The sequence below is a fragment of the Dermacentor andersoni genome, chromosome 11 (genome assembly GCF_023375885.2).
Source record: "Dermacentor andersoni chromosome 11, qqDerAnde1_hic_scaffold, whole genome shotgun sequence".
Taxonomy (NCBI): domain Eukaryota; kingdom Metazoa; phylum Arthropoda; class Arachnida; order Ixodida; family Ixodidae; genus Dermacentor; species Dermacentor andersoni.
In genome coordinates, this window is record NC_092824.1 from 82623414 (window position 1) to 82647941 (window position 24528).

At 51.7% G+C, this 24528-nt stretch overlaps 2 protein-coding genes across 3 annotated transcripts in view; both read right to left on the reverse strand.

The window, feature by feature from the left end:
- The window catches only part of LOC126517943 (uncharacterized), a 162307-nt gene extending 152484 nt beyond the window's left edge, over positions 1-9823 (reverse strand). For both annotated transcript variants that reach the window (XM_050167765.3, XM_055064436.2), the window contains exon 1: positions 8105-9823. In XM_050167765.3, the coding sequence (XP_050023722.1) occupies positions 8105-9587 (1483 nt within the window). In that variant the 5' untranslated portion in view covers positions 9588-9823. The remainder of the gene's footprint in view (positions 1-8104) is intronic.
- A 7566-nt stretch (positions 9824-17389) lies between these two features.
- LOC126518302 (endothelin-converting enzyme 2-like) lies at positions 17390-22465 on the reverse strand. The gene is made up of 3 exons (XM_050168146.3): positions 22235-22465; positions 20992-21566; positions 17390-18932 (listed from the first exon to the last, which is right to left on the reverse strand). Exons 1-3 carry the CDS (start codon positions 22463-22465, stop codon positions 17390-17392), a joined length of 2349 nt encoding a protein of 782 aa, XP_050024103.2.
- Between the last annotated feature and the right edge of the window lie 2063 nt (positions 22466-24528).

The window sequence follows — 24528 nt, forward strand, 5'->3', positions numbered from 1 at the left end:
TAACTCGAGAATGCACATAATGGCTTGTACAAGCACCGGGGCAATACGGGCCACGAGCGGTGTAACGTGCTGCGCGCTTGCCGTGTGAAGCGACAGGCCAGAGAACGGCGTGGTCACCTTGCGCAGTCAACGGTAGAGTTTGGCGGCTATAACTGAAACGGCTGCGCCGGTGTCCACAAGTGCAAAAGTAGAAACGCGTTCGACACATATTGCAACTATGTTAGCAAGAAAGGAGCGAGGACTTGGGCATTTCGAAGATGGCGCAGTTCTTGCCTCTTGAACTGCGGCGCTTAGTTTTCCTGGTCGAAGGATGAGGGTCGACAACACGTTGGGGAGAGCCATCGTCGACGAGGACATGGTGAGCGGTGTGACGGAAATTCAGGGAGGTCAGTACAAACATACCGCTGTGAGGGACCAGGAGCGGATTGGCGCATGGGCTGACTGACGTACGGGAACGGCCGCGCTGCGTCGCGGGAAGTTTGAAGGCGACGGTCGCAATAGCGAGCGACGTGTCATGTAATGCAGCAGGCGTTACAAATTGGGCGACTGTCAGGCGTCCGCCAAGGATCGGCGACTCTTGTCCCTGCCCAAAATGCAGTAGGAGCAGCTGGTGGTGCAGATTGTTGGAGGGTCGAGAAAGGAGGCTGAGGAGAGCTACGCACAACCTGCGCATACGTAAGGGGCACGGCCATATGCTGCTTGTGGTGAGAGACAGGAATAGCTAGAGAGAACTCGTTAGCAGTGACAGTGTGGATCGTTGGTGGCAGACGAGAGGACGACTCCTGACTCGAGGGGACCAAGGATAATTGACGGGCGACTTCTTCGCGCACGAAGTCTGATCTGCTGAAGCAGTAAAGAGTGCTCGAGAACGGCAACAAGCCTGAGCAAGTCGGCATTCGACTGAGGATGCCAAGTCGAGGCGCGTTGCTTCTTCAACTCATCGTAGCTCTGACTGACATAAGGTGACCACTTCAGAAAAGGCGCGCGGATTCCTGGCCAGGATCATCTGGAATGCGCCGTCATCAATGACTTTGAGAATGTGCCAATTTTGTCAGCTTCGGGCATGGCGGCGCTGACACCTTTAAAAAGGTCAACTACTTCTTCAATGTAGCTAGTGAAGGCTTCTCCAGTCTGCTGTGCTCGGCCGCGCAAGGCCTTTTCAGCGCACAATTTACAGACAGCAAGTCGACCAAACGCTTCACTGAATGACGTCTTGAAAGTTGATCATGTCTGGATGTCGGTTCCGTGATTTTGGTACCAGAGTTGGGCAACGCCAGTAAGGTAAAATATGACGTTTGTCAACCTCGCGGCGTCGTCCCACTTATGTGCGCTCACCCGTCAGTAAGATGTAAACTAGATCTCCACGTCGGTGTCATCCGTACCGCAGAAGACCTTCGGATCCCGTTGTCGAGGAACCCCGGTGCAGATGACGGACTGGGATGAAGGCGCCGGCGGGTCGGTGTTGTCGGTCATGGTGGGCGGAAGCGTCCGGGTTCGAAGCTTCAGCGTGCAAGCGACGGGGGAATTCCATCAACGACCTCCACCAATTGATAAGATGTTTATTGGCGGTGCGGTCCTTCAAGGATGCTACGAGTAGGAACGCTGAGGTGGCGTGAGGCACGGTCTCGAAAGACACCAGCGACTAGCAGCGCGAGCAGAGCGAGCCGTGCGTTGGCGATGCCGCGGGACGAAGGCGTGTCTTCTGCTTCATAACACATATATATATATATATATATATATATATATATATATATATATATATATATATATATATATATATATATATATATATATATATATATATATATATATATATATATATATATATATAACCTACGTTCATCACGTCTAAAGAAGCGCGGTAACGCGCGTCGGTGCCATGGTGTGACATCGCTTTTATATACATTACTACCGGCCCCACATTTCTGATTGCACGACAGCGACGAGTTGAGAACCAATCTCAATTCCACATTTTTCACGCAACTTCTTTCTCGCGAAGATTTTTTTTTCTTTTCCCTGAAACAACGCACTTCGTGTTCGGAGACCGGTAACTTCACTTCGCACTTAATAACGCTTGTCGATACGCGGCTTCGTCTACAGAGAACCGGTCTCAAATTTAATAGCACTGCGGGTTCGAATCCCAGCCAGGTCAGTGGCAGCGAGTTTCCTTTGTCTCGCTTTATCAAACGTAGTGAATGCTCTCCGTCGTGACATCCTCTTTAAGACATGCATTCTGGTTAACACCAAGTGTTAGCGTTTTGCGCTTTAAGAAGAAACGCTATTAGCGCACACTTGCGCGCTTACAGTACCCGTGCAACGTTACTGACCCCAACCTTATAGTTAATTAGTACACGTTTGGTTAATTGGACGAGTAACTAGTTAATAATATTCACCACGGCAATCATCAAAGCCTACTTTATAGTTGGCCTCAACTCATAGTTGTACCCCGTATTTCTCCAGTTACGCATACCCTATACACCTACAAACCCAAGCCAGTACCGATGAATCGCCCCATTTCATCACTTCATCTAATCCCCAGCAGCCATCGACAGCTCTCCTTCCCCCCACCCCTCCTACCAACCCGCTTTGGTAATTTTCCCAATCTCCTTCTCTTGGCTTGTAACTGAAGTTCCTCGAATTGCGCGACCGGTGACCAGATATGCTTTAGCCTCGCAGAGCCAATGTCAGCATGTGTTTCGCCCGCGACGCTTCCCTCAACCATTCATATTCCGACCTACTATACAAACAGGCTGCGCCATTGCCGAGTACCGCTTCAGTTAGAAACCGTACGCTGAGAGCAATCTCGAATCTCGTCGCTGAAACAGGCGACCGCAAGGGCACACGGTGAATGAGAAAGGCGTCACTTGAATTCGCCCCTGCCGGACTGGAGCTGTCGCGGTGGGGATTTCAACTCGCGACCTCACATTATAGGCTATGCACAGCCTGAAGCCACAGCTGCTGTGCTGTACCGCCATAGGCGTACACCTGAGTAACGCGCAGAGCCACAACACGTATATAGCAAGTTACCGCCCTACCATTACTGCTACCATCCTAGCCATCTGACAGATTTGCATGCGCTGAGGTATCGCCACCATGGTCTACGCTCGGCGATGTGTGGCTGAAGTATCGCGCAAAGCTGGCAGATGGCCGAAGCCGTACAGTGGCAACGGTAGAGCCGGCAGCGGTGAGCTAAAACCATCCAATATCTCGGTTCGCAACGCCGGTTGACCGCGCATTTGCTTCGTTGAAACTGTTTACAAAAGGAAATGCCAGCGTGCTATTGTATTCGGAAACGGACGTACGCACCAATTGCTCATTCAACACCGCAAGACTAAGAGGTAAGCGAAGGTTAAGCTGATTTGTATCGATAACTAAATAAAGTCGAGAGTGACATAAAAGGTTCTGTGAATTATGGAAAGTACACTACCACGAATTTAGTGAGATTCGGTGAAATAAACCAGCTGTTCCGGTCATCATGGGGTAGTACATCGTAATTACTTTGCGCAAGACACTGTCAGTCATACAATTTCAATTATTTTCTTTTTGTTATTCTCTCACGAACACACAGCGGAACGCACAACCCTCTCACCATTTTCTTCACAAAAACAACGTCAGCACTTTGTTCGCGACTGCAGTATAATGAGATTTAGAAGCATCAATCTGAAAGTGATCTGTATAGGACCCGTATCCCCGGTGCATTCTTCCTTGGCTTAGATCGGCAGACAACCGGTAATCCGCATGACCTACACGTGGGCGTGTTTCTTGCCGGCTTGGTACGTTGAAGGTTTTCGGTGTGCTCAGCAAAACTGCGGGTAGTGAACCCTAGCATGCATTTGCTTCACAATACGGAAATCACGTAAGCTAATTTTGTACAGTAGGCGACACGATCATTGCAGTAAGGATTAATTCGCACATATGTCACTCCATTGCCTCCCTCCGAGATATCAGCGCCTATATAGTGGAACCACCTGCTTCCAAGATAGCGACGACGAGGTTGGCGACTATTCCTTGTTTACAGCAGCCATAAACTCTGCAGTGAACCGCGCTGAAATTTCAGCTGCATTATCGCAGCTGAAATGGGTTACGTCACTGTACACTCATGGTATACGCGGCACCTATTTGATTTGATTCATTTGCAGGAGCTAAAGGATCAAAAGCAATGCGTAAGGTGGAGGAAACCTGTAGATTAGCGCACGGCGGATATCAATCGACGGCGATAAAGAAGACTGCGACGTGTGACTGAGAATATGCCGAAAATACACGCAGAATTGGCGCCTCTAAGATAACGGGCACGGCAAACAACGGACACTTGTCATTCCTGCCGAAAGATGTGTTAGTGGCGGAACACTAAATTACACAGCCCCGAAATGTTGCAAGAAAAGGAGTTGTACGCAACCGCGACACATGGATACTCAAAGCCGAGCTCTCGACTAATACGCATTAGCGCCTGTCAACGCCCACCCGCTAATGCAGCCGTGCTTTCTCCGGTGTTGTGGGCACGCCCTGCCCAAATCATCTATCCCGCTGCTGAATGTCATCTGTGTGATGCTCGCGGCACTCATTTGACGTCTTGCTTGTAGCGCTCAGTGCTGTAGACGCCGGAGGAAAGGTGACAACGAAATCGTCGGAACGCAAACCTGACATTCGTTTCCAGGAATTGGTGATGTTGGTGACGAAAATTGGTGATGTTGCGCGCATTTTAAACGATGTCATTACAATCGCGCTACGTACGAAATACCATGCAACGGACTTGCGCGGCAACGCCGTGCAAATCACCAACGAGGAATTAGCGAATGACTGTCAGCGTGTAGATGCCGATATCAACTCGATGCAGCCGTCTTTTAAAGTTTCTGTCAACGCTGACCGTTTCGATCGCGCCGTTTAAATAAAGTTGATACGACACCCGGGGCCAGCTCTCCGCGCGTTTAGGCTACCTAGGCATGAAAAGCCGTTACACAGCTTAAAGTTGTACGACGATATCTCCGTGCCGCAAAATCTAGTTTATTGATGCGTACGGTTTGTGGAGACCCGAGTGTGCTTAGAGCCTTTCTTGTAAGGCAGTAGTACCCCGTACGAAACTAAACGAAAACGGCGCATGGCACAACAGGCTATTTACTCAATGATGTGCCTTCAAAAGACAATGCAGAATGAAACCTTCTTCGCTTTACTGTTTTAGCCAAAGTACCGATTTCAATTAAGACAATGCAGAATGTGGTAACCCTGACACTTACTGCACAATGTTTGCAAAAACTGCGTTCCTCTAGTAATGTTTACCTCACCGATCGGAAGCTGTGCGCAACATACGCGGGAGACCACTTAATCCGCCCTGGTTCGAATGTATTCGAGTCCGTCGATGCTAAAAGAGAACCTAGATAAATTTGAGGGAAACCAGTACCACCTGAGGTATAACAGGTTAGAACCTCTCCGCACGTTTACACTACCTAGAGATGAAAAACTGTTACATAGTCCAAAATAAAGTCGTATGACGATATTTCAATGCCGTAAAATCTAGTTTCTTGATACATATGTTTCATGGAGCCACGAGTGTGTCGACAGCACTCCTCGTAAGGCAGTAGTATCTTGTACAAGACAAAACGGAAACGACGCATGGCGTTTACACTACTCGGAGATGAAAAGCCGTTACACAGTTCAAAATAGACTTGCATGGCAACATCTCCACACCGTAAAATTTCGTTTCTTGATGCATGCGGTTTATGGATACCCGAGTGTGTTGACAGGCTTTCTCATAAGGCTGTAGTATCTCGTACAAAACTGAACGAAAACGACGCATGGCACACAACCCTGGTTGGCAGGTTGGCTCACCGCGTTCAAAACTAAAGCGGGACATAACAACAGCAGAAGAAATGCAATACTGTAACGGTGACCATTGTTTCGCTTGCCAAAAGAAACAACATTGTTTTGCCACTTCGCAAAAGATATTCCTTTACTTACGTTAAAATCCGCTCACTTGACACTTAAAATTCCATTCGCAGACGGTGTATGCGTATGTATACCCGTGCGTCTTTACGAAGCAAGCGTAGGCCCATTTCAAACAAAGCTGTCATCCTCATCACACGTAATCTGCCTCCAACCAAGAGAATCATCTCGTACACCCCTACTACTTTCTGCATGAAAACGCGTGTTACAGTGCAGCGAGTCACTGAGACATGTAAAGCAAAGCCCTCGGCTTCGCACAGTGCAGCCAAAGCAAGGCGAAGGTCTTGGTTCACACAACAGGCAATGCGCCACCAGGAACGCCACCAGGCAACAAATGTTCCGCTTTCTTTTTCTTTTTTCCCAGTACTTGCAACCATCGCAGCGCACCAAATTAAAAGGCTGCGTTCGTGGTATCGCCCCACCTTTCCCGCACCCAGAGAGAAAATCTACGAGTATACTTCATCGGCGAAAAGCTCGCGATCTCCATTCTTTCTCACCGCCTTTCTTCTCCGCCCGCACACGAGTAGCCCTTTTTTTCTACGCATCTGACGCCTGCAGCTGCTGCTGTTGTCGTGTTCGCCTAGCCGACGCCGTCGCGACGTGCATCCGACGAGCCCGCGCGGATGCGCTCGTTCACTCGAGGGACCGAATAAAGAGAAAATGAAGACCTCGGGCGTTGGAGGGAGCTCCCGCTTCTGAGTCACGGGGAAAAAAAGAGGGTGCGATGCACGCCCGCTAGCTAGCTTGCTCGCTCGCGCCCCAGTTTAGCGCTGGCCTCGGCCGTTGGAGCGCGGCGGTAACGCAGGCGCAGGGCATTCCCTGGAAGCGGGTTTCGCCGCAGCACAGCGCCTCTGCCTAGCGTCGCCGCGCCAGCGCTCACAGCCGCAGCCAGGAAGGAAGGAAGACGGATGCGCGCCGGCAGGAGTAGGACGAAAAAAAGGACGCAGGGGAAAAAAAAAGATGCGCGCGCTCTCCCGGCGGGGAGTTCGCGCGCTTTCTCGCTGGAAGCGCCGCGTCGTCTCTTTTTTTCTCGCGCAAACGCGGGAAAAAAGACACGTGGTGCTCGCGAGCGCGCGTTTCGAGTGGGCGCGGCAGCGCCTGCCAGAGACTCCGTCGTTTCGGCGCGCGAAATACGAAAAGAGAAACCGCGCGCTTCGAAGCTTGTTTGTTGTCGGATATGTAGGCGGTGCCTGCTCCACATGGTAAATCGTTTTGTTCTTGTAAACGGTGAGTGCGTCGTGAGTTTGCAGAGAACCCAATCAGTTGTCGCGGTGACCTGATGTCAAGCGCAGTGCTAACGCACATGTAGCGCCGCAATGTTTACGTTTCGCACAAAACATGGATGACGGAACAATCAGGCGACGAACATCAGAAGTATAACAGCGAGCTCGTGTACCCATATTATCAAACAGACGGTACAAGCACATGTCGCCTCGAAGTCTCACTAGTAAACAATAACAAGATGACGACTGTAACCTCTCCACGTGCCTGGCTCCGACACTAAGTTCATTCACCTCGGAACAAGAACAAATGAGATCCATCCTTTATCTGCCCATGTGTCCATCAGCACCAAAGGAAACACGCGAGCCCGGGTAGGGAAGTGCCGGGTGGCACGTCAGCACAACGTTGACCGGCTGGTTCCCGTTGTGGGTGGGCGGGTTGAGCAAAAAGGGGGAAAATAAATAAGTCCAGAAAGGAACAGGAATCATCGACGAGTTCGACCCAAAGGGGAGGACGCACCACACACGCGGAGGGGAGGTCACGCCCGCACGTGCAAATCAATGATGGATTGATTCCCGCCTGGTGTGGCGAGGCTTCGCCCTCCGACCAGCTCAGTCCACGTGCTCCCTCAGCTCCGCGTGGTACGACGACGTCGTGACTAGTTCTCCGTAGTGCGCGAGAAGTCGGGAAGACGGCGTAACACATCCGTCAGCGAACTCGAGCACTAGCTTAACCGCCGTCATTTCATTCACCCGCAGCTTGGATTGCGAGTTGCAATCATTCATCGCGGACGATCGCAGTAACAAGGTACGAAGTGAACAGCGGCTCTGCTCTACCGATGCGACGTCGCGCGTTCTCTCCGGGTCACAGTCGCCACGCACGGGACCCTGTGTGCTTCACATCGCGCAAGGTGAACGCGCACCGAGCTGCCGCCACTGCGACTCACCTGCGAGCCTGAGCGCCGACATCCTCTGGAACTCCGGTTCCTCGAGCCACTTGTACATGCGGCGGAAGGTCTCCCTGCCCGACTTGAGCTTGCTCCAGGGCTTCGGGTTGCGCAGCAAGTCCGACAGAGTCCCCTGCGAGCGGCACAACACACGCTGCGCGAAGATGGCCTGCGGAATGCTGTAGCGCTTCAGTTCGGCGCTGATGCGCTGCGCCAGTTCCTTGGTGTTGATCTCCTCCGCCTCGTCGGCGGGACTGGACGCACCGCCGGCGCTCACTTGGGCCGCGTGTTGTTGCTGCTGTTGTTGTTGCTGCTGCTGCTGTTGCTGCTGTTGCTGGTGGGTGACCTGCTGAGTGATCACCGCGGCAGGGTGGATCGCCTTGGTCGGACTGAGCACCAGGCTCGACGACACCACGGACGCCTTGGCTCCGCACACGACCACCTGTCCCAGCGCGTTGCTGCTCACCACTGGCAGCAGTACCCGCGCCGGTTTCGGTTCCGGTTGCGGCGCGGGCGGCGGCTGCGGCGGTTGCGGCGGTGTGGCAGGTGCCGCGAGGTGCGCCTGGGGAGGCGTGTGCGGTGACAGGCCGTTGAGGGCCGGTAGCATGGGCGAGTGCAGGCTCGTCGGCGACTGGGGCGATCCGAGCCGTGTCAGCTCTCTCTGTGGCGCCGAGGATCCACCGTAGGATGCCGCTGCTGCCGCTTCGTATCCGTTCAGTCCCTTGTCGACGCTCAGGCCGTTCTGCGAGTAAGGAGGAGGCGACGGCAGAGCGGAGCCGGCGCCCAGCATGGGCGCTGTGCCGTGCGGCGGGCTCATGTTCATCGCACCGGACATGGTGGCACCAAGTTTGTCGTATTGCGAATAGCCTCCCATGCCCATGGCGAGCGGCGCGAAGCCGCCGTTGGCCCCTGGATGGTGTTGGTGGTGGTGGCCGTAGTGGGAGAACTTGTCCGACATGGTCGAGATCGGAGGCAGCGGCTGCAGCGGCGTCAGCGTCGCGTAACTGCTGCTCGAGAAACCGCCGGGCGACATGCGACCCGGGTAGGAACCCGGGTCGAGCCCGCGGAACTCGGAAGCGTCGATCATGCCCGTCGACGAGGCGGGACTCACGGGGTCGTCGAGGTCGTCTTCGTCGGCGCCGACTTCGCCACACGGCGAGTCGTCGCGCACCGAGAGGTCGGCCGCCTGCAGCAGCTCGGGCGACTGCTCGGAGCCGGCGTCGAGCGGCGAGCGCACTGCATGCCGCTCTGAGTCCTCCTCGCCCTCTTCTATGTCGTCATCCTCCTCCTCGGCGACCACCACGGCCGCCGCTTCTTGGGGGCTGACGGGGGACGCCGCCACCACCACGGCCGCCGAGGGAGAGGGGGGCGCCACCTCCTCTTCGCCACGAACCGCCTCCTCCGCGCCCTCCTCCTCATCGGCCCCAGCAGCCGCTGCTGCCGCCTCCTCCGGCGACAGGCAACCGCCGCTGTTTTCGTCCATGCTCTTCGCCTCTCGCAGTGGGCCCGGGCCCGCTGCCAATCAGACCGCCATCGACGCCGCTGGTAGCTCACTCACTTCGCGTCCCTCCCACGGTGCTGCCGGTCGCCGGTGGAAGCCCGGTGTACAGCGATTCCGGAACGTCTCACTCGTGTCCCCGAGCGACGGGTGGCCTGAGCACCGGCGCCATCTTGCCTCTGTGTTCCGCCGCGACGCCGAGCGCAGCGCCGCGGCGCAGCGCTCCCCGTCTGCGCATGCGCCGCAGGGGTGCAACCCGTGCGGTGCTGCCACTGCTGGCATCGCCACCCTTGAACGCAGGCAGGCGCGAGTCCCCCGACCGCCGCCGCCACGGTACGTGTCCGTCCAAACATCGCGCGCTGTGATGGGGATCCCCGAGAACGCCGCCGCTGTGTTTACGCGCGACACGCGGTCTTCCGAAACCACGCGGTCGCCGATCCCTCCTACTCTTCGAACGGCCATCGATCTCCTAATTATGAGCGCCCCGCGCCCGCCGATCTGCCGCGGACAACCTCGCTCACATCCCCTCTTTCACTTCGAACCAAGGCAAGGTCAGGGACGCACGTCAATACACGGAGCGAGAGCCGCCCCTGTAAAGCGTGCACCGCCGCAGAAGGACGCGAGCGACGGGCGAGGCGACTTCTCAAGACGCGCGCCGCGGCAACGGCGCCGTGCTTCCGGAAGAAGCCGACCTTCCAGGAGCCCTAGCTGCGGCGACGCTGGCGCTAGGCCTGCGGCCCCAGCTCCGGCGCGCTCAGAGCTCCAGAAATACCGTCCTCGTCGCTGAATGTGTTCTCTTTCATCGTTTAAACTTTCCTTCTCATTTTGCCTTCGTCCCCGCACCCAAGTGCTGCGCGTCGGAGGTCTTACTGTGCCTGCGACCGTTATAGAAGTGGTATGTGACTCTCTCCAACTAGAGGATACGAATCATTTTTGTCGAATCGGCTACGTTTAAGTCCATTCTATTATTCCGTAAACAGTATGCCTTTCCTCCTCAAGCATCGCTATTACACCGTTCAAGAAACAACAAACTGAACTCAAGTTTATTCAAGAACCAACGCAGAGCCTCCTCGTGCTGCGATGGCGAACTAATGTCGAATCGCTTACTACGGTGGCGCCATCTAGGTGTGGCGGCGCGAAACGAATGGGCATTTCTCCAGCCTGAAGCGTGATCGTCGCTTTTCCCGGTCGCCTCATCGCCCTCCCAGTCTCGGGATCCGCTTGGCCGGGTTACCGGAGCGACGGCCTTTGCGACCCAAACAATGAACGTCTCCCTCGCTCTCCCGTTTTTCGCCCTTCTCCGGGGAAGAAAGGGAGCTGTGCCCTCGACGTCGCTGAGGGCGTTCGCGGATGCTGGCAACGTTGCGCTGTTCTACTCTAAACACTGCTGGGGCGAGTGGCTTTCCCTGGGCGCGGTATTGCAGTATCGTTTTCGCGGAAAAAACCCACTATACGTTTGCGCAGCCCCGAATGAAAAACAACGTGTGCGACACCCTATGACTCACCGCAAGTCACGAAGACGCGTGAGATAGAACAATCCGGGCTGATCACTGAGAGAGAGCGAAAGATATCACCTTTAGTATACAATCGGCTCAGTGTTTTAGCCGTCGTCGCTGTTAGGACATCAGGATGTTGCCTTGAGGTAGGAAAATTCCCCGAATAGGCTGAATGTGCTGCACGAGAAGTCGTCAGAGCATGGGGCGGAATTGTTGCGGTGAAGCGGTCCAACAAAATTGGACCACTCCAATTCTTCCCTTCGAGTGGGCAGGTCACTAAAAATGTGTTTACTCTCAATCAAACATTTGCTCGTCTGGCATGGATCGTAAGTAGCAACAGTCCTGTTTAGATAGCAAATGAATTGCGGGAAGGAGAGAATGAGTGTGCGACGTTGCTACTCGCAATTGCGGGCTTGCATTGTGCTAAATTGCTACAGTAAGCGTTATGTTTGATTTATGAGGCAGCCGCGTGTGTTATAAGACAAGTTTCTATCAAGCTGCGAGTTCATTGTTAGCATCCCCTTCTGTCCTAAATCTGGTACGCGCTGAAGGGCGTAAAATAAGTCTGCCACTCCTACTGTTCTACCTGCCGTGAAACCATACTACTAACATTTGATCGAAGCAAAACGTTCATTCTTGAAGACCTAATTTAAAAAAAAATAAAGACACTCAATCTACAGAAAACAAATCACCGATCATTTGTCACACATTAGTTGGAGTCACTGGCAAAGTTGAAAACGACAGAAACGTCTTCTGAGAAATAAGTGCGACCTCGATAACTTTATTCTTGCACGTGGTAATAATAATAATAATAATAATAATAATAATAATAATAATAATAATAATAATAATAATACTTTATTGATACAGAAATTCCGACAGCACTAATACATAATAGGCCTGCCAAAGCCCATTATGGGGTTTCCATATCGGGTGTTACCCAATATGGAAACTACAATGTATACATTATTATTATTGGCAACGGACAATTCTCTGAAGCGAGAGAGCTTGTCTCGTGAGAAAGCTTCGGTAACGTTACGCTGCACACAATTAGCTATTCACTCATTCCACAGCGACACCGACTCGTCCCTTCCTGTAGAGTCGTGAATGATGCCGCGTACCGTTAGTTCCGGACAGAATCAGGCCCCTTAAGCATTCCTAGGAAACTCTCGCTGCTTTTGCGCGACGCAGTACTGTTGAATACATGCACTGTTAAGGCAATACCATCTCTACATGCGTCGCTACGAAGCAGGCAGCTGACTGCTGAAAACTGACGCACCTTCCAACCCGTATTCTTTTTTTTTTCTGTTATAATAACCGAACAGCTCGTGACTGCCTCAAAGTTTTCTAATTCCGTTGTTACTGTCTACACTTCTACAAATATTCTCATGGGCAACGTGGTTCATCGCACAATATTCAATATGCCATGTCTGGCCCGGCGAGACGTAGTCGCACTGCAATCGCACGTAAGATGTTGCCCGATGGTTGCGTGACACGCTGACACACCAATAGGCCCAGCAATGCGCGCTACTCAATTGCCGCGAGCAGCCGCACATGAGCGCGTTTTGTCTTCTACGTTGTGCGAAAGTGTTTGTATCGAATCATCCTCGCGGAATTTAGCCGGTCACAGCCTGTTGCTCTACTTTCAGGGAGCAAGCTCCCACTTCGATTTTAGGCGCACGCTTGCTTGGCACTTGTCAGAAGGTGTGATGGTGTTTCTTTACTCTCAGTCGACTGAGACGCGATATTTGACGTTATGGCTGCAGCATACGAGCACAGACGCTTCTCTGGCGCCTCTCTGCGTTCTTACATGTTAGCGTCACGTTGCCTTCGACGATCACGCAAAACCGAACAACCCAGAAACAAGCTTTCACGGTGTACCCGCTAGCCCAACAGGAAGTCCTTGGCTACTCTTTTGAAATGGCAGCACGTTATATAGTTATTCACACAGCATCTCAAAGGAAACGCGCTATGTAAGCTTTTTCTTTTTATAAGGGAAGTAGGGTAGGTGGGGGAGGATATAGGCGAAATTGGTGACGCTGAAAGAAATTCTTCTCGCTAATTGGCTACGAGGAAGAGACCGACCTAATCTAAAGCACGTTTCTCGCTCCTGCAAAGTCTCACTGATGGCACACTCTGTGATGACAAAGCAACCGCGCGCGGATTCGATTTTCCTGCCTCCGAAGGTTTAATCCCCGTCTCACAATTTTGCCGCGACAGGGCTTGATCGCCTTTTTTTTTTTTACAATTAGAGGTCGAGAAATAGCGCCAAAAATAAACAAATTTACGTGGTTAGCACGGCTTTCGCTTACACGGACTCTGCGAATTGAGGCTTCCGTGCGGGGAACCTGTTCGGTGCAAGGATGAATACCGTGCGGGTGCGCGCAGAGCATCACTTGTCGCAGTTGGTCGCAGCTAATCAACCGCTCAGGGCTGGTAAACTTGCTAACTTCTCGTGTTCTCGGAGTGTCACCCTTCCGGCTAATTGTGCGGAGACGGCATGCGCCCTCCCAGTTTAATCACGACCACCATCGGCGCTTTCGTTTGTAATCAGCCGCAGGAGCGGAGAAACGCTCCTGTTGCCGACGCCTCTCGACGTCGCTGGTTCTGCTGTTGCCAGTTCAGGCCGCTCGGTATTAACTCCGATTATTCGCGTAAAGCGCAGAGACAAGCGCTGCGCTGATTTTATGGAATTTGTTGCATTTGAGATAGAAAGTTAAACTTTAACGACTGAAGAAAGCAGAATTTTCATTTAGAACTTGTAATGGTTTACGAAAATTCCCGAAAGTTGATAAGCAGCAAACGAAAAAGTAGAAACACGCAGCTTTCAAATGCGTGAACTGTGCACTGAAAACAGGTATCGCAGCTCTGAAGACTGCATCCGTTAAAGCATCTAAAGCGGGCAAATTTTATATATGGATTCACAGCTTACGTAAAGGAGTTATAATGTTTACGAGGTTTTTGCAAAAGTGCTACTCAGAAGATAGCGGTATGCTTTATGGTAGTGTATAATACATAAATTTCGCCAACGCGATATTGTTTTTTCGTTGCCGAGTTACAGAGCTGTAAACGTAATAGCTCAGTTGTTCTCTTTTCATGTTTTCAGTAGCATGTTTTAATTGACGGTCTAAATAAAAAAAGGAATCTGCCTCCCATAGTCACAATATTTTAGCTTTCTTTCTTTTAAATTCAGCAAACTTCATCAAAAGCGGAGCAGTGTACACTGAGAAAAAACTATTTCTCCGTTTCCATGTATTTAGGTAGGAGCTACCGATGTAAAACTTCGTCTTAACATTAACGGTCCCTACGAATAACCCTAGCGTTGTACGCTCACAGCTGGGTTTTACTCCCACCGCAGGAACTCAAGGCGAAGCGTGAACTGCTTGAACAGGCTACAAGGGGGGCGTGAATGTCGCCTAGGAGGCAACAACGTCTTGCTGCAATACCTGCGCAATATGGGCTGGGGCGGCTGATGCGTGCCGCCTCCTTTGTGCTTGTCTCAATTTTGCGCTATTGCTCCGTTTGTCTGTGGCGCTTGACACCTTCCGTCACACGGATTTAGGGTCCAACACCTGGAGATCCGCTTAACTGTCCAGAGAGTGCTCCTCCAACTTCTCCAGCGGACATTCACCACCTGTTGCGGCTCTGCCCTGGTATATGAGCGCTACTTGAGAGAGGATACTCAGAGCTGCGAGGCAACGAACGGATCAGACAGACTGCAATACAGGCGTTGACTCATGGGCGATAAGTTCGCTAAGCTACTACTGCAATTTCTACAGGAGGAGGGCATCAGAGAACTTATCTAAGTACACGCCTAGGCCACAGGGCACGCTGGACGAGAGAAAAAAGAATGGTATAGGCGACTCTAATCTTTGACTTGGGTGTCTCTTAATGGCACTCGCACCTCGGCGTTGGTGTTTTTCAGGTTAACTTCAGGCGAGCGCAACGCACGAACCAAGCTCGGAGGCAACTGTTTTCCATTCATAAGCCGGTTAATTAACATGCCAACTTCTTTGCGCATGACGTCATTAGTGACGTCATTACTTCCGCTTGCTGCTTTCGGGTTTCCAGGAATTGCGCCAATGTCGTGCTCACGTGGCGGGTCTCTAAAGTCTACGATTCTGTGCTTTGGTGTGCGGTAATCGGTGATTTGTAATCAATTCTAATTATTCCAGGCAGTTCAGTAACTCAACTTTTAACTAAACTTATGCTCTGGTATCTTATCTGTAACGAAACCCATAAATCTTGTACTGTGCTATAGTTCTTTTTTTTTCTTTTTTTTCTGTCTGATATTTTTTTTATTATTATTATTTCTTGCCCGGTCGTCTCGGGAGGTGAAACGGAAGTGCTGCGCAAGAAACAAGAGTGCCACTCGATGCTCCATGCCACTAAAACTTCGCACCTTCGGGGACCGCCCAGACAGGTACAACAAGACGTAGGAGCGCAGTGAGCTAGTGGAATGAAGCCAAAAGGCGATGCCGCGCCATTCTACCAAGAACAGAGAGCACTGAAAGAAGTCGCGGTTGTCGTTGTCTTGTTGAATCGTCTTGCGCTTACGAATTATGGCGCACAGAAAGTTATTCCTACAGGTATCACGCTGCTTAAGATCTCCTGAATGGAGGTGTTCAGTCGGAGCATTTGCCGGCATGTCCAGCATGGCGAAATCTATTCGCAGTTGTTCTTGCCGTCCTCATCCTCATTCTGTCAGGACACATACAAAAAATGAATGAAGCTAAGAACGCCCGCACGCAGCACCTACCTCCCCGCTTAAACCTCCTTTTTTTTTTTCAACTACAGGCACTGCAACGTTTGCCGAGACGTTTATAATTACCTCTGCGAAACAAGATTACCTTGTTAACATTTCTTTTTTTTTTTATGTTGGCCATTTTGTACCACATCTCCAGGATATATTTCTGCTTCAAGTTATAAATACTGAAAAAAAAATCGAAATCTGCGATTCCTTCTACCTCAATCATTCGCATTACCTTATCTTTGTTATTACTTCTTCGAGGTTATACGAGATGGGCAACCGCAATATGCATTTTTTTAACTTATGATCAATTTTTTTGTATTTTTATTCATATTTGTTACAGTGCCATCTGGTACTTAGCCTATTCCCAAACTGGGTTTGTGACATTGTTGGCGGAATCATCATCAACAACACTATCACGCCGAATTTGTCAATTTGCCCGAACACAGAAAACAGCTTGGCGGCGCCGACACCGGTACTCGGGACTACTCAATACGAGACACAAAACTAGGAATACACCCGAAGGAAGTGCTGTGCGTGTGCTTATAGGTGTCGTGTTTGTACATAGCCTGTTGTCTCATGATGAGCGCCGTTCATTTGCCGATGATGTCAGCCATACATCTTATTTCCTCTAAGTAAGCTAGAGTGTATATGCTACCAAGAAAGTGTTCCAAAATTATAAGAGGCGCGTACGCTGGCGCGGCATTGCGCCAGTCATTTTTCTTTTCTTCTTACGCAATGATGTCAGATATGTTTTATTAATTAGGCTACAAAGAAAAACCTATTAAAATCGTTAAGATCCATAGATTAAGCAGTGAAAAAGCCGCTACTGATTCTCTCCAAAGACGTGCCACTCATCGGATGTCTATGATACGCTACTTTCGCTTCGCGCTTACGCAAACAATACGCCCAACGAAATCAACGAAGTTGATTTATATCCGCAATAGCTATGGGTGTTGCGATTACACTGCTGAAAACTACATAGCACAACTATGAAGCCGTTCTTTCCACTGCACGTTCGTAGTCAACGCAGCAGACTGCCTGTACAAATAGGCGTTTGCCTCAGCTACTTGTGTACTGGGACGGGCTAGCAGTCGCCGCCAAATTCGAGCCAAATCCAATGCCCGCAATAAGTGCGGTGATAGCGTCAGTTAAATGCCGAGATCTGAAAGAGACCCCACCGATAGGCCTTCAATTCTTGGACCAACCCGTTGGACCAATGTTTATAAAATGGCGATGTCATGTCCTGTGTGCGTTTCAGCAAGCACGCTACACAGGTGCCAGACTGTTCTTTCAACGGGTTTTTCAACCATAAAAAATTTAGCCGTGATCGTAACTAAAAGTAGCGCAGTGTAAGGGCACGCATGCTACCAGACGTCCCTCACTGAAGTGTGTCACGCAGATAGATCCACACAGTCAGTACGCGCAGTCATTATCGCCCGGAGTAACTAAAACTTGGAATGAACCGCAGGAACACGAACAATCTCACAGACAGTAGACACAACACAACACAAGGAGGAGTGGCGATCGTGGAAAACAAGCTAACTGAAAAAGCCGCACTTCCTCGAAGGATTCATAGGAGAATCAATCTTGCAGCGGTACGTCGCTGCAAAGTCGCGAGAGTTTTTCAGGACCGCGTTGCAGTCCACGGCCGCTCCCGCCCACGGCATACTGGAACAGACTATGTGGCACAGCGTCATAAAGAATGTTCTCGGCTCAGTGAGCGCGTCGCCGATCTCTAGTCGGTGCGCAGACGTCGCCGCGTCCTCAAAGAAGGCTTGCCTGACCACCTCCAGGGCCGGGAGGTAAGGCAGAAGCGCGCGGTTTGTAACGCCCGTCGTGGGGCAGCTCAAGCGGCTCTCCACGGCCTTGCGGCTGGTCTCGCTCATCCAGGAAGGCGAGACGATGCGACCATCCGCGCCGACCCTGAGGCCCGTCCAGTCCAGCGACCGCATCATGTGGGCGGTGAAGTAGAACCCAATGCCGCCGTAGAACATGGCGGGAGTAGCGTTGGCGTAGTACAGCGGACCGGTCAGCGACGCCGCGGCAACGTCTACGGCGTTGTCCAGGTAGTCGTACCCGACCACCAGCGGCGACAGCGCTGGGCTGTAGCTTGCGAGCAACTCTCGGAAGTGGCCAGAAGCTTGGCGAGCGAGTGCTCTCCTGCTCCTAATCCACGTCTTCGCGAAGGACTCGTCCTCCGCCGTGCCATTGGGGAAATCGCGATAGACCAGGCCGAGCTTCTGCTGCAGCTCATTCGGCAGCCACAGCCGGATGGTCAACGCTCGAAGCTTATCCACGGCAACACGCCTGTCCGGTTGTGCAAGCCACCACTGGGCGTCCACCATCCGAGCCGTCCGGTCGACCAGGCTGCGCAGCTTGGCTTCCAGCAGCTGCCTCTCGGCGTGGCCGGTGCGAAGCTTCCAGTGCAACGTCGCGACCAGCGGAGCGTAGATCCTTTCGACCTGTCTAGCGCAGAACGCCCCGTCCCAACCGTCCTCGAAGAGCCGCCCGAGACCCGGATCGACCACGGCGCCGTACTCCTGGACGAATTGCCAGGACAGGTGAGCCACGATTTCGCGGTCTGTGTGGGCGCCGAAGATTGTCCCGATGGCCTCCAGCACCGACGCGTCCGCCACGAGAACGGGATCCTCCATTGCGAACAGCGTCGACTCGTCCGCGACGTTGGCGTTTAACTTGTCGAGCCATTCCTTCGAGGATACCTTGCCCGTGTAGAAGCCGAAATCCGAAATCGTCACGTTCATCGGCACTAGAGACTCCTTGGCTGCGCTGCGCCAGAGCGCCGAAGCGATGGCGTGTTCAGCCTTTACCACGCGTTCGATGCTCTCCCGAGCAGGCGGTAAGTGCCGCGAGGACCCGTTGGAAGTGCTCTGCGTCAAGAGCGCGTCGCGGTGATGCGTCCAGTATGCGACGTAGGCGTCCTTCGTCACCAAGTGAGTGTGCCTGGCCGCGAATCGCTGCACGACAAATCTCGGACCGGGGTACAGTGCCAGGCGACGTGCGGTTCCGTTAGACTTCGAGCTCCGCAGTACCCGCATTCGCAGCCAGAAGCACAGGTCCCACCTGAGACAGCAAAACGATGTCATCGTCTTCTCGACACCAGTGAAAAGGGTCTCGGACGTTATAGTTCGCGTTGAAACAAGCTAATGAAGTCAACCACTTCATGTGGCAAAAAACAAGTATAGATTGTATACTTGAAGTACGTAAAGGCAAGGCGCAGAAGACCAGGACTTAGGAAGAAACACAAACGACAAGTGGCGCGTGGCCCTCGCTTCCGGCGCCCGTCTTGTCGTTTGTGTTTCTTCCTAAGTCCTGGTCTTCTGCGCCTTGCCTTTACGTACTTCAAGCATGAACCAACTAGCCCAAGCAAGAGTTTTACTTTAGATTGTATACGACGTCTTGTATAAGCACGGTTCATATGCACGCTCCCTTGCAGTGTAACAACGGAGCCATTTGGTGTATTTCTACCGTTTATGGCGCACGTACATAGCATCGTAGGCTTACCTATTTGTCTGCAAACCTGCGCATTAGATTTTTTAGCTTGCTGAATAATCGTATACGAGTTCCTGACGCCACAGTGACAGAAGTTGACCACAGGCGAACTGGCATCCTGGAAAACAATATTATTTACGCAAGTGCAGTCGCATTTTTTTTTTTTATTCTTCCCATTTCGGATTTGTAGATTCATCCGAACGTTCGCACTTGCCATGGTTGCTTAGTGGCTGTGGTGTTGGGCTGCTGAACACGGGGTCACGGGATCGAATCCCGGCCACGGCGGCCGCATTTCGATGGGGGCAAACATGCGAAAACACCCGTGCACGTTAAAGAACTCCAGGTGGTCCAAATTTCCGGAGTCCCCCACTACGGCGTGCCTCATAATCCGATCGTGGTTTTTGCACGTAAAGACCCATAGTTTCACGCATTTTAATCCGAACGTTCGTGTCAAGCGTACATTTGCCCAGGACTTGTGCCTCGGGGGCGACAACCTCCACCTCATGCGCATACATTTTGGATATTTTGATGAGTTTGCCTACTGTCGTCATTTCGCGCCCCTATTTTCACGTCCATTAAAAAAACTTTTTGCAGGCCCAACTCAAGTTTATATGTAACACGACGCGTGCTTGGTTTGGTAGAAAATGGTTGTTTTGAATCACGAGTTTTCTGCAGCAAACGGCCAATGCTTTTGCGACGTGTGTACCCTATGGGCCTCGCACGCGCCTGGAAGGGAACGAGCGCAGTGTGTGTGCCTAGAACGTTTTGGGAGCAACCCGAGAAGAGCAGGATCACACTCGAGCAGACCCCCACACGTTTACAAGCTTAGCTGTTCTTTTTTCGATGCAAATCAATCATTCTACATGCTGAAATTATTACTCATTCCTGCCGACCGACATAAGCGATTCTATTGTATGTGCCCTTAATTAAATATTAATATGACAGAGCGTAGGTATCAGGCAAGTCAACGTCAGCAGGCCGTGCCGAGCGTTTTCGTGTTTCGCTAAACGGGCCTGGATACCCAGTGCAGTGCATTCGCATTCTTGACGAGATCTTTCATGACAAAATTTATTTCATGACACGAGCGGTAACGCGAGCCACTTGTTCGATCAATTGATGAACTTCATCTGCAACGCGATGGAAAAAAACTAAACAGCCAAGATGGGAATGGAAACAGCCGACCGGCGTTCCTCTAATCGTAAAACTAAATCAATGGCAGACTGCTCTACGACTGCTCATGCGAGTGGCTCTCGATGTAAACAAATTTGCATATACGCTTGTCCTATAGAATACATATGAGACTGCGCTTAGATGACGGTGACGCAGTAAGTTCGATAACGTCGATAATACGCTTTAGATACCCGTTATTCTAAGGCCCGGCTGGCTGTTCGTACGCAGAATTCTCGCCCTGCGGCCGTTAACCTGACAATTAACAGAAGACGTAACCTTCTTCCCCAGGGAAAGACGATGTTAACCAGAACGCAAGGAGTACCGCTACATATTCAACGGAAAACAGCAGCAACATCCCGCGGTCTGGACCTCTGGTCGTTAGATCACCCAGTAAACTGAAGACCCGTATACAACGTTTACCGAGCCCCGAAGCCACAGTAGAGCCGCAAAACGCACACACCTGTACACGAGTCCTAGGAGGACGCCCAGGGCGCTAACGTCGCAACAGTTGTCGTCCGGCCAACATAGTCCCAGCAGGACGATGAACTCCCGGAATTCATCAAGGTCGTCGGCGCTGGCGCGTCGTTCTCGCTTCCGGCAGCTGCGCAGCAGAGCCAGCGGCTTGCTGGCGACCTTCTCCACGTCGAGACCGCTAATCAAGAGGTCCTCCAGGCCTCCCAGCCACGCGATCAGGACGTCGTTCAGCTGCGACTCGAAGGCTTCTTCTGTAGAGCGACCCCGGCGCGAGCGGCTTCCGCCACCGCCGGGCGACCAGGCCGAGCACACGTAGGCGCCGAAGTCGTGACAAGGGTCCGCGCTCCGGTTGAGGCCGACGGTGAGCAGCAGCGCGTGTCGCTGGCAGTCGCGAGTCTCGCAGGTCCTGCGCCTCACCGATGCGAGCTGGGTACTGGCCCGTTGTCTGGCGACTTTCAGGAAGTACACCGTGCCGAGTGCGACCGCCATAACGACAAATATCCCGCAGACGGCCGCGAAAAATGAGCCTTCGATGGTGTCTCGAGGAGCACGGGTCGTACTCTGCATCGCAGATGGACGCTGATGGATATATGCAATGTTACGTGCCTGACCGGCAAATCGGCGAGACGCGGAAACTACCACCACGCGACCCACGCGATGCGCGCGACCGCGCACTACACCGCCTCCCCTATCGGTGCACTTTTTACCATGCCATCTCCGAGATAATCGCATTTTAATTGCACTATCTCCAGGACTGGCCCACGTTACTCGGCGCGCGACCGCGCACTACACCGCCTCCCCTATCGGTGCACTTTTTACCATGCCATTTCCGAGATAATCGCATTTTAATTGCACTATCTCCAGGACTGGCCCACGTTACTCGGCGAGAAGATGACCTAGTAGACATGCTGAGCCCCGGCAAAGAAGGCACAGAAATGAATCGCTTTAATAAAGGAATTGTGAACTCAAAGTCGCACATTTGTTGCACTAGGACAGTTAAGAGTCTGTCGTTTCACGCGTAATTCAGTAGAGAACGGGGCCAGCAACCGGCCCATCTTTATGGGTGGTACCAAACGGGGTTCCATATAAGCCGATTCGGTGAATGAACGCTATCCTGTGTACGTGCTACTCGGAAAGACTGCGACAGCCGCAGCAGCCACGGTCAGCAAAGTCCGGGACGGTTCACTTAGAAAGTTTCGCGTTAAGAAAGCAATAACAACAGCACCCACCGGCGACGAGCACGCCTGCGTCATAGCCGGCGACATCTTCGACGTGCAGGAGGTCTCGACCATGGCCCCTTCGGTCGGGCACGGCGATGTAGGTCCGCGCAGAGCCGGCGAAGGTAGCGACAGCGACGGCGAAGGCAACACGGGCAGCGCCTCGCGCGAGCACTCCGTGTAACCCAGCAGCTCGGACGAGCAGCCACCCCGAGGGTTGAGAATCTCGCCAACGGCCTTCATTGTCTCTTGTACGTGCAGACGGCAGCCTGCCTTCCCTCTTCCCTTGCTTGCTCCAAACTTAACCCCCACGGCGGGTTGGCCAAGAAGCGGGCGGCGCAGAAGGAATGGAGGGTTACCAGCTGAACAACTGGAATCGACGGATACGATAACTAAAATGGGCTGGTGCTCTTTGAGTAGAAAGTATACGGCTTGGTCGCGACGCTCCTTTCCCTTATCTTCTTCTTCTTCACCTCGAGGCTTTCCGCGCGCGTGTTGGGCGAGAGGTGACGATGATGATTACTTTAACAAATGGCACAAGCTCGCTGCGTGGGATAGGCCAAGAGAAGTCGTCAGCCGAGCACATCAATTGTAGTAGCTTTTCTTTTCTTTTCTTGCCCTAATGACACCCACGTCAAGTGGGGAGGCAATCAGGACATGAAAGGAAATGAGGCGGCAACACGCCGCTACTCGCGAGCATACCAGCCGGGCTTTCCTGCCACCCCACACAAGGCCGGACACCAACGTTGCTGACATCACCCTAAACTACTCGGAGCTTCTGCAACACCACCGACTAAGCAGAAGGACGTACTCTTCACCACACAAGGACCTGAGCAAAGAGGAAGGAGTCATCCTCCGCCGCCTACAGACAAACACCTACGTACACGGAATAATCAAGCACATATTATATCCTACGCAGCACTCGTACACATGGCCCCACTGCGACGTCCCAGACACCCTGCGTAACACATCCACAGACCCCACCTCACAAGCTCCACAAGACGACTCTAAACAAGGACACCCCATAGATGCACAAGAACAGCACCCCAAATCAACGCACATGTATACCACCGCTGAAACGTGGGAGGCCAAGCTTTTCTATGACGTCCTGGTCGACCAACACAGTCTGGTCGCCCAGGACAAGGAGACAGCCCAAGCCAGAGGGCTCCTGCAGTAAGGAATCCTCCCACCTAGGGTGAACCGGGTCCTTACTCGGATTAAGGCTTCAGAAAATAAAAGTTTATTGCTTTATCTCCTAATGGGGCTGATTTCTACGAGCCATTGAAAGCAAAGAACAATTATGTGAAGCGCAGCCTTTTGGATGAAGACCCGTCGAACACACGGGGGGCACGATTAACTGTAAATCCGACAAAGCTCACCTTAGAGGTCCATTGATTTGTGCATTTTCGTGCTGATCCTGTACGCTGATTGATTGATTGATTGATTGATTGATTGATTGATTGATTGATTGATTGATTGATTGATTGATTGATTGATTGATTGATTGATTGATTGATTGATTGATTGATTGATTGTCCTACGGTGGGCATAAATATGGTGATGATGATGATGATGATCATCATCATCATCATCGTACAAATGTTAGGAAAAGATGAAGTAGACAGAGATGAAAGAAGACAAATTTGAAAGCGTCGCCATTTCAATGGTGGGTTCTCGGTTGTCGCTTTCGGTTTAGCGCTGTTTTCTAGCATTGTCAACTGTTGCTCAAACTATGGTCTGTCTGACAGATGAGTCTATAGGGAGCCGAATGAAAACGCCAGGAGTTCTTCATAGTTGCAGGCAAAGATCCTCTGTTCATCCAAATGAGCAATGCCACGTCAACGGTAAAGTGGGGTGTTCAGTAATTTATCTACCTCAGTAGGAACAAAGAGATTTTTCGCTAGAAGCTTATCGTTTTATCCCGAATACTCTGCACACTCCATAAGAGTGTTGAATTGGGCTGGTGGCAAAGCTAGAGTAGACAGACACGGTACTAACAACCGACTTTATTGCGTGCCGACGCCAATGTGTGTGTATATGTATATATATTGTAGATATACATCAGCCCTAACACATGTGCTGGATGTGTACATAACTTAATTGTGGTGTAGTGAGCACGCTAACACCATTTGACACTTTCATTGGTGGAAAGGCTTCAAAAATTTTGCATTCGCGTTTCTCGTGGTATCTACCCAAAATTGCACCCTTATATCGTATACCAGTGCGAAATATATTATTGGGCACTCGAAAATTGCACACAATCTACCGCAAGATTCACGCAACAAGCTTTCCTGCTACTGTATAAG